The 9,831-nt window shown below is 33.7% G+C and overlaps 2 protein-coding genes and 1 long non-coding RNA gene across 5 annotated transcripts; all 3 read right to left on the bottom strand.

The window, feature by feature from the left end:
- Positions 1 to 259: 259 nt before the first annotated feature.
- LOC135791511 (uncharacterized) lies at positions 260 to 1,560 on the bottom strand. Its single transcript, XM_065301907.1, has 4 exons — positions 1,459 to 1,560; positions 1,300 to 1,376; positions 1,038 to 1,168; positions 260 to 971 (listed from the first exon to the last, which is right to left on the bottom strand). The coding sequence occupies exons 1-4, from the start codon at positions 1,508 to 1,510 to the stop codon at positions 395 to 397; spliced, it is 837 nt and encodes a 278-aa protein (XP_065157979.1). The 5' UTR covers positions 1,511 to 1,560; the 3' UTR covers positions 260 to 394.
- A 1,121-nt stretch (positions 1,561 to 2,681) lies between these two features.
- On the bottom strand, positions 2,682 to 9,420 carry LOC135794216 (uncharacterized). Of its 3 annotated transcripts, none has more exons than XM_065305421.1 (4): positions 9,120 to 9,420; positions 3,528 to 3,607; positions 3,263 to 3,422; positions 2,682 to 2,854 (listed from the first exon to the last, which is right to left on the bottom strand). In XM_065305421.1, the coding sequence occupies exons 1-4, from the start codon at positions 9,192 to 9,194 to the stop codon at positions 2,723 to 2,725; spliced, it is 447 nt and encodes a 148-aa protein (XP_065161493.1). In that variant the 5' UTR covers positions 9,195 to 9,420; the 3' UTR covers positions 2,682 to 2,722. The 3 variants fall into 3 exon arrangements, 2 of the variants coding, with proteins under 2 accessions (XP_065161493.1, XP_065161501.1); XM_065305429.1 differs by lacking the exon at positions 9,120 to 9,420 and adding an exon at positions 3,728 to 4,220; XR_010548835.1 differs by lacking the exon at positions 9,120 to 9,420 and adding an exon at positions 7,686 to 8,075 and having other exon boundaries at positions 2,683 to 2,854.
- LOC135794233 (uncharacterized) lies at positions 5,370 to 7,495 on the bottom strand. The gene is made up of 2 exons (XR_010548839.1): positions 5,774 to 7,495; positions 5,370 to 5,713 (listed from the first exon to the last, which is right to left on the bottom strand). It is a non-coding gene; the product is annotated as an uncharacterized lncRNA (long non-coding RNA).
- Positions 9,421 to 9,831: the final 411 nt, after the last annotated feature.

Genomic DNA, 9,831 nt, shown 5'->3' with positions numbered 1-9,831 from the left:
AACGTGTTTTGTTATTGGTACGCATGCGCAAACAATGTGACGTTTCCAGGGTACCATCTTGCACCTAACCTAAGGGGATCTGTCATGCTAGTTTTACGTCGTCCATCTATCGTTCAAGTCCACAAATAGAAAACACATTTTCTGTTTGTTTTGATATAAGACTATTTATTAATTCAAAGAAATAGTAAAACATTATAAACGGTAATTAATTACAATATATACTTATAGTTACTAATACAGTTGAAGTATTCTAGCCATGAATTATTATTCTACTTTCCTTTGAACAATGCGTTTACAGGTCCTTGCTATCATTAAAAAAAACCTAACCTAACAATATATTCAAATTATTTCTAAATTAAAACTAAAATTCTTATTTTATAAAGTCTTATTTTCTTTATTTTTGTCCCTGGCTTGGTTGGTTACCCCAATATTTACGCTCGCCATTCAGATTGTTTGGATATTGATTGTTGCTACCACCACCACCGCCACAGGCGTTGTTACCTGTTCCACTGGTCCCAGCACTAGCCGAATGAATGCCACGCCTGGCTACCATCACTCCCTGTTGCGGGTAGCCAACGCCCGACAATTGCGGAAGACTGTATAAGTGGGATGCCTGTGGGCGGCTATACTGCTGCCAGTAGTTGTGCACATGCATCGGAAACCAACTCGGGCGGCATAACTGCCAATGAACACCAGCTGGACCAGTGCTGTACAGATTTGAAGTATCACCTAAAGAACTGGCACCACCAACAACAGGCATGCCACAACGACGGCGTGTGCCATTGTTTCGGTAATCACGTTGATGGTTTGCCACCATAACGCTGGAGTTCTCTTTGCGGAGATCGGAGTTATCGCGACGAAGACGCCGGATGAACGATTCGGCTTCGTCCAGTTTACGAAGCAGTTCGGGATTCGGTAGGAAACCTCTTTCACGTGCACGTTCACGATTACGTTCATAACGTTCCAGTTTTCTGAAGAAAATAATCAGAAGGAGACACAAATAAAATGGTAATTATTTTATAAAAGTGAAGACTAACCTTTTCTGTTCATCGACAATGGCAGACAGATACGCATTGCGATTTTCGGCCTCTTGTAATTGTTTCTTTATCGCCCGGAGTTCTTTTTCTAATGCCTGTACTTGCGAGGGTACCGCATTGTTGCTCTGAGGCTAAAACATAAATTATTCTTCAGTTAACAAACAACAAAGATAAGATAAATATTCTATAAGTGTGAGAAAAACTAACAAATTGAAAATTCACTTTTTATTCAAAATTCAATTTTTATTTAAATAATTATTACCTTTGGTTTATCCTTCTCTGGTATAGGTGGTAGATTAAGACTGGATCTCTTGACATAAGCCAACTCCCATTGTAGCTCTGTAAAATTTAATTTAATTTAATTTAATTATTTTTGTTTGAATTTATTTTATCAAGTTTTTAAATATAAAATTCTCTTTACCGCGAATCCTCGAACGCAAACTAACAATCTCTTGATGTATGTTGGAATGCATGAAGATGTCCCGCTTTACAAAACTCCTGGTGTTCCGATCTGGTGTCCCGACACGACTACCGCCAGTAATGAGGCCCATGGTAATACGACTGGAGGTGTAGTGACAAACGGTGTGTTGTTTACAGTACTAATCGCTATCGTCCTCAAGTTACCGCTGAAATCAAGTGGCCATCGCATGACCATTGGGTGTCTCATCACCTACACATAAATCACAATATTTAAAAATTAAATTCTTAGGAATTAATAACAATTATCGTGGTAAAAAGTCTACCTGTAGACTGCTAAAAAACGCCTGTATCTGCTTTTCCACTATTAGTTTAGCCGCCATCTTGGATTTGTCTTATGCATTAGTCGTTTCTCGCGAATTATCATGGATATCACTATTAACGACGCGTATTAAAATACGCTACAGTTGATTTACGACCCATGTTGTCGCGTCTCGTTGAAAGTCTCGTCACTCGTTTTCAATTTCATGAGTAACCATGCGTATTTCTTATTTTTTAAATCTGCTTTATTTATTTTATCTCTTTAGGTTTGTGTCATATTTGATAGTGACCGCAATTATGACTAGCTCGTTATTTATATTGCTTGTAATAATATGATAGAAATGCAGCATACTGAAATTAATATGCAAATGCACAAATGTATAATTAGAAAACAGAGTAGCCGTCAATGTCGATGGTCGAGTAATAAAATTGTTGTGAAACTTGAAGTCATGAGCTTGAATAATTCTAAGAATGCATAAAATTATATCGTTCGTCGTTAATGTACTCTGCATATTTTGAAAACATGTATTTACATTAAAGTATTTGTTATCAGAGTATCCGATTTAACAAAGATTCATTCTGTTGTGTGGAATGAATAGAATCATCTAAAAAGTAAACATGTTTATCAACGGGAAGTGATGACGAATCCTTTGCAACAGGTATGCCATTTACTCATACCGTGAATCCGTGAACGTAGTAAATATTAGGTATATATTACTAATTGAATAAATAATTTAGATTTAGATCTGCGCGTCATTTGACACATTTCCATTTTTTATCTTGAATAACAACCTTGTGCATGTCTTATTGGTTTAAGCCATAAGATATTAATATGTTGTAAAATGCGGTGAATATTTGAATTTCTTTTACTTTTTCGAAAATTTTGATTTTGAGGTAAATTTGTTACACGTATAGTTTTGCGCAGTAATAATTAAATGTAATTGATTTTACCTTACGCCTGCTCGAGGAATTGCGGTGTTAACAATGAGCCCCTTTCCACGTTGTAAAGATGCAGTTTTCTTCTCTGCAGAACGAAATCGATTCTCGGCTAGGTTTGGCGTTGATTTGGTCAACCCAGGCTGTGAAATATACGTGGAATAAGTTTTTGATTGAATTAAGTATTTTTCATTTAGATGTTTTAAACTATTTTTGAGAAAATCATGAAAAAACGGGTTCTCTTAAATTGATAACATAGTATTTAAAAAGATTAAACTTTTTTTTTGATTTTTAGAAATCGAGGTATTAACCTATTTAGTTTTAGTAAAAATTTGATTTTGTTTCATTTTTATAAGAACAATTTTTGAAATTTTATTTGAGAATAGCTGACCCGTGGGAACTTCCAACCCTCTCATCAATACCTACTTGTAGGCAAGCTTAGTTGTCTACGACGAATCTGTTTAAAATTATATAATATGTAGGTACTTCCGCATGCAATTAGATAAACAAAATTGGAATATAGACTGTGGTCTTCAAGTAAATATTATTACCTTGTATAAATTGTTGTTTTTCTGTGCTACTTTATATGTGGATTGACCATTTTTACGTTCGGATACCCAATCGCCTACTGGACGGGTTTTCTTTGATGCTGATAGCGATGTCGCTTTAGACGATGAGGAAATCGTTGGAGCCAATAGATTGGATTTTTTTCTGCAACAAGTTGTATGATTTAACAGTTATAGAGCATTAAAGTATGACTTCAATTATTATATACATTGTACGCTACTGAGTAATACCTGTAACTGCAAAACTTACTTTTGACTTGTGTCTAGTGACTTAGGACGCAACTGGACCTTTTCATACTCGTCAGCACCCCCCGACGGATCGTTCTCCTTCTGCAAAACAATAAATAAAAATAAACGATGAATATATTTATATTTATACAAATAATTTTAAATTTAGAAATTTAATGTTGAGATGACTATTAACTGATTAAATTCCAAGTAGTATCACACCTTTTTGAATCTAGAAAACACACTACTCATTTTGCTGGCTGTGTAGTATCCGATATAGCGAATGTATCACTAGTTTAGTGTTCCGCAATGCAAATATCATAAACCAAATTAGTCAACATCACACGCACGCATGTTCTATGATTTCAACGATTCTACCCAAGGTAGCTCTAGTCCCTTAGTGCAAATTAATGTTCATTTTTATAGCCGTCGTGTATTGTTCACGTTCGCGAATTCGGGCGGCGCGCAGCACGCGACTGTCGGCGCCCGGCGCGCCCGCCACTCCCAGGGTCGTTATCGTCGAGATGCGCGTTGAGATAAGCGCGCATCATCGCACAACACATTCTACACTCACGAACGAAATTCCGATAGAAATTGCTTCGCTTATCAATGTAACAAGTTTGTTTCTTGTTAACCCAACCTGTACTTTAGTAATATAGTTGAGTACGATTCGTGATATTAGTCGATAGGAAGGTACCAAACACATAATCAAATCAAATATGTAATGTTCGCATTTCCAAACTCGAAATTAACTTCTTATCATGAGATAAGAAATGCGTTTTAGAGTAGATAACACATACCAAAGTTATTAGCTAGTTGTAATGATACATACTCGTAGAAAGTATAATTTGCTTTAATAATATTATGTTGTTAATATTTAACGAGCTATAATGATATGGAATTGAATTAGAGACAAATTTATGTTTATAATTCATCTCTAATTTAACCGGAAGTGAACCTAAGTGACTGAAATTTCCACTTTTATTTACATTTTATTTCATTTATTAGATTTAAGTGCAACTTGTAACATAAAATGAAAATATCTGTAAGTACTCATAACTAAACGCTTATCAGTGATCAAACAGCAAGTTAGAACAATAAAGTGTAAACTCGATTGTCATACAACTTACAACGCCGTCAACAGCTCAAGCTGTGCGCTTATTATAGGTAGTGTTCGCGTAGAGTGCCGGCTATTTGTACGCATTTGAATAAATCCATGAGCAGGCGGATTGGTGAATGAATAAATAAACAAAGTTTATCACACCGTGCACACTGAACGCTAGAGTTCAATAAACTGCATCGATGCATAAATTCATGCGGCGTGCGGCGGCAAACGATAACACACTATCAAATCAAACAATTAAATTACTAAATATAGGTAGTACAAACGTAAGTACTTACTAAAGCACTCAAATGCAAACAACCATGTGTTTCTATTAGTTGCTATTTTTAGTGTTATGCTTTTAATAATACTAACAATAATAAAATTATAACAGGGTATACGATAATAACTCTAAATTGGGAAGAAGTGAAACAAGTCCTAATAAAATAAAAAGTAAAATTGATTTCAAATTAATTTGCTTTGAAATAGTAAATATTAATATTAATGTTATCACACAATAAGCATGACAACTCTTTGTGAAGTACAAACTAGAAATGTAGCAATTATTCTCTGTATAGTCGAAAAAAGTAACTAAAGTTTACAAAAAAAAACGAATATTCGGCCACTCAGAAATACAAAACACATAAATGCTTAAATAAATAGAGCACAAAATGAACAAAATACGAAACGGAGCAGAAAAAGACGAAATCTACAGATGAACATGGAGGTATGGCAAAAAAGTAAATAAAAAAGTAAAATAAATTTGATCATGTAATCATTTAATCATTTTAATTATTTAGGTACCTACATAACAAATCATTTCCATTTTTGGATTTAATAGTTATAAACTTATAATTCAATCGCATTGTGATGCATTTTAAAGTATGTTTTACTATCTACTGTACAACGAAATGTTGAAGATGTAGATTAGCCAAAGTATATCGACAAAACTTAAAATTTTATAACAATAATATGAATTTAAATTATTAATATAAAAATGTATGGCGCCAACAGTCAAATACAATAATCGGCAAGAGCGAATGAATATTCGGCTTCACTGGAAGTCTTCTTCTCACATTTCTCTAGTAGAAGGTACTTTATTTGTACTGTAATTTAGATAAATTAATTTATATGCACTTAATCAAGCTATTAATACATTAAATTACCCTGTAAAATGAGAATCTTAATTTATCTAGCCATTGATTTTTTAAATATTAGTACGTTGAATAGTTTACTTGTTATAAATGTTTAAAGATTTTGATTCAAGTCAGCAATAAATTAAATGCGCCGTCGCCAATTAAAAATTTGCCAACGTAAATAGTACGCAAATTATGCACGCGACACACAAATAGCACTTGAAGCGGCCTTGGCATTGTAAGTAGATACACCAATAAAAGCAGTCCGTTGAATTGTAACCGCGTTACAGTTTTAAATGGCGTAAAATACAAACGCCAACACTATTTCTAGCTAGAGTTCACTTAGTGAAATTGCGCTTCAGAATATTTCTTACGTACTTGATGTTTGAGGCTAGGCAACCAAGTTCACAATTCGGCGTAGTATGTGTCGTATAACAAATTATCACCCGAGATTCGCTACAGTGTAAACTTTTTAAAATAATAATTGTAAGAGTTTTTATGCATTTGTTTCCTTGTTCGATATGGTTGAGTGTTGACGCTGTTGACGGTTTGCGGTAGCACGGCAGGTGCTCATATAGGTCGGGTAAGCGCGTGGAGCGTAAACGTACGCAGTGCTCACAAAGAAAAATAAAAAATTAAATTATTTTAGAAAACATTTCTATGAAAAACTATTGAATATGATGTGTTTTCTTCTTTTCTGTTCTAATTCAGGTGAATTTATACTCATATTTAAGTTTAATCTGTGTTTTCTTAAATACAGACAAACAATAGAAAACGATTGCAGAACTACATGTAAATTGCGATATTGCCAACATAAACGCTATTAATTTATTGACGTGAACTAAATTTAAAATATGATTATATTATTGCTATCGTACGTACACAAATCTATTTTTACCCCTAACCTTTTCAAGAAACCCTATCATTGCAACTAAGAAGGGTTGAAATCTGAAAATCCAATTTCACCAAACTCTTAGTAGTGCACGTGTACGTTTATATTAAGCTGTCATGAGTTCTAGAACCTCGCAAAACACGAGGGGTAAAACTACGAGTATAACCAAGGAACAGCCTGTGCTAAAAAACGTCGCAACGCAAACTCATTGGGACTTATTGGGATGTTGGTGCATTCCGTCGCATTGGCTATCTCTTGTTAGCCCTCGTTGCATCCGAATTTTGGCGATCGATACAATTCGTGCAGCCCGCCTGCTCATCCCCAGACTCTTGCTAGACGCATTTTCGCAATCTAACTGCCGTTGAGGGTGTCACAGACACATTGAAATATTGCAACAACACTTACATAACAAGAACTATCAAACACTTCTCGAATGTGTTTATATGACTTGATGAATTGTTATTATCACTATCTATATAACCATAAGACAAATATTTACTAAGTAATGATAATTTAAACTTAGATAGCGATTGAGAAGAAATTCTTGTGTATTTTATCGGAACAAATAAAAACTACTCCTATTATTACCTTGCCTACACGTACAAGTTACAAGCAGGTAAATAAAATAAGAATTCCTACAAGAAAATAATCACCCTCGTTCTTAGATACTATCGAATTTCTATGTATGAGTTTGAACACCTATATTGGATGCGGACGTGTTTGGTAGCTAGTCATGGCGCTTTGTTTGTGTCACGTGTACTGGTTCTTTTTGTCCGTTGTTCGTTTTGGTATTTAATTCGAACCACCACGCAATGCCGAAAACCATCTGCGCCTTGCTTATACCATGGTATGCTTGTGCACCCAGTTGCACCCCTAATAATAGCAGAGATGACTGAACAGCGCTATGAAAAACTCTTTGTTGATCAACGACCTTAAATAACATATGCTTCTAGAATCTACGAATAGATCTACTAAACTAGGATATTTTATAATATTTAATAAAATATTTACTGTGCATATAAGTTAATACTTTTTAGTTTCTACACTTACTTTGTATATATGAGTTTTATTTAAAAGGTACGCCGATATTCCATAAAATAATCAAATAAATTCTGATTCATGTTCACATTCCACATTGAAACACCACAATTATTAAAAACACCCACTTTATATTATGAAAATGAATATATGCTTATTGAAATTCATATTTTTATTTTGAAATTATCAGATGCAACGTTTATACACAGCGTAACACAATAATTTGTTACCGTATAAACTAATTAGAGTATTAATTTTATACGATATGTTTATTTAAATGTCGATGTTAGTTAAGTTTGTTTAGTTATTGTTAGTTATTAAGTTTCCGTTGCGGCGTCCGTTGCACTGTGCCAAATCGTCACGTCCGTCACGAGTTACGGCGTCGTGTGATGTGCGCTGCGCGATGCAACTCGAGATTTACTACGAGTATATACGTGGGTTTTCTAGTGCGCAATTGTAGTGCGCATCCAATAGAAAAAGGATCTTTACCAGGGGTGATTTAAAGAGGTATGAAATAATTATGAAGAACGGTTATAAAGATAATCGTCACGCAAACGATAATTAGTTCACCACATTTCACCTAACTGTAAAGCGGTAAAATACAATCGTGATACAAAATTGATTCGAAGCATTTGATTTGTCACTCAAAAAATAGTTTTTTGTCTTTTATTTCCAAAACAATATATGTTTTTGGGAAGCCATTAAGTTTATTTATTGGGTAATCAATTTCTTTTTCTTATAGTAGGTATATTTTCCAAAGCTATGCATTTAATATTTTCATAGACACTCCAGTTTTATGGATAGCAAATTATTGCTTTTTTTTTAAATAAAAACTATTGAGTAATAATTATTATCAAAAAGGTGTTCACTTTCCGATGTAATTCAAATGAATTATATTGCATTAAAATTATAAAATGGATCTCGATATTTATGATTGTAACGTGCTTTTCTCTGAAATAAGTTTTATTTTGCACGTACTAATTTTGCTGTTTCTGTAAAAATGTACCGCTTTGTTACAATTATCGTAAAATCCTGCCCCCTATTGAATTTTAAATAAAAAACTTTAGCAGTAATGAGCAATTTGTATATATTCAAAAGAATACAAATGTAAGTATATAGCGGCGCTTATAGCCGTATAATTTATATTATGAACATCACTACATGAAACGGCAATCCATAAAAATGATACATTTCAAGAAAAAATATAGGAATAATTTTTATAATTATAAAATTGTGTTTAAGTAGGTACAGTTCAGTTACAAATTTGTTTCAATGAGTAATTTATTACATGGTGGTAAAGATCAATTAAAAGGTGGACACTTCGAAATGTGCACATGCGCTTTTTAATTATAATCTATTAATTTTCGACTGTATTCCAGTCTATATTTCAATATTATTTAATTATACAATAAGAAATCCCTACATCAGTAAGATAATTTTACGTACCAGACTGCGTGTCGCCCATTTTCTACCTCCATGAAACTTCGGCGGTGGAATTTGAAATTGTACACGTTTCTGCATGCTTAAATAGGTGTCCAATCCTTTTGGTCTTTGAAGAATATCACAGAATAGTTCACAGCCACATAAATTGCAACCACTTTTTATTTTACTTATTTATGCCGACTTTTCACCACTATCTTAATAATTATTGTGACATTTACGTAAAATACGAATATGTTTTGTAATGAATATGACTGAACAATTGTCAGTTGGATGTCAGACTGGATGCTGTTAAACGCGCGGGACGCACACGTGTTCCTACTCGGCGTTAATGTTTCATTCATTTGTTTTAATGAACCAAATACTAAATACGCTCCGCGGGCTTCGTACAAGTCTTAAACAGATCGGTATGAAAACAAATACAACATGTTTTCATAATCATAATTTTATTATAAATTATGTCATATATAATATGATGACTAAAACATTAACACTACGAGAAAGTTAAACAAAATTTAAACAAAATGACCGCTGGACTGTAAGTTCAAATGAGGTACTAATATTTGGCATGTTTGTTAATTTTAGCGACAGACAGTGCAAAATTATCTTGTGTGCACTCCTACATGCCGCATTCGTCGGAATAATAATTATTCAATTACAATGAGCATGGCGAACAGTTGAAACGGAATGGGAATGGAAACGACACCGAGAAACAAAA

The sequence above is a fragment of the Atheta coriaria genome, unplaced genomic scaffold, assembly GCF_025399875.1.
Source record: "Atheta coriaria isolate IRGN ID8LTWV9N9 unplaced genomic scaffold, Caltech_Dcor_3.1 hic_scaffold_1_pilon, whole genome shotgun sequence".
Classification (NCBI taxonomy): Eukaryota; Metazoa; Arthropoda; class Insecta; order Coleoptera; family Staphylinidae; genus Dalotia; species Dalotia coriaria.
This window is presented reverse-complemented; position numbering and strand designations above follow the sequence as displayed.

Excerpts from the sequence above, each read along its gene's own strand:
- LOC135794216 (XM_065305421.1), bottom strand. The coding sequence starts at position 9,194 with ATGCAGAAACGTGTACAATTTCAAATTCCACCGCCGAAGTTTCATGGA. Across the intron at positions 3,608-9,119 it reads AATGGGCGACACGCAGTCTG|AAGGAGAACGATCCGTCGGG; the intron begins GTACGTAAAATT and ends ATTGTTTTGCAG. Across the intron at positions 3,423-3,527 it reads TCACTAGACACAAGTCAAAA|AAAAAAATCCAATCTATTGG; the intron begins GTAAGTTTTGCA and ends AACTTGTTGCAG.
- LOC135791511 (XM_065301907.1), bottom strand. The coding sequence starts at position 1,510 with ATGCATTCCAACATACATCAAGAGATTGTTAGTTTGCGTTCGAGGATT. Across the intron at positions 1,377-1,458 it reads TTTGCGTTCGAGGATTCGCG|AGCTACAATGGGAGTTGGCT; the intron begins GTAAAGAGAATT and ends TAAATTTTACAG. Across the intron at positions 1,169-1,299 it reads CAGAGAAGGATAAACCAAAG|CCTCAGAGCAACAATGCGGT; the intron begins GTAATAATTATT and ends TTTATGTTTTAG.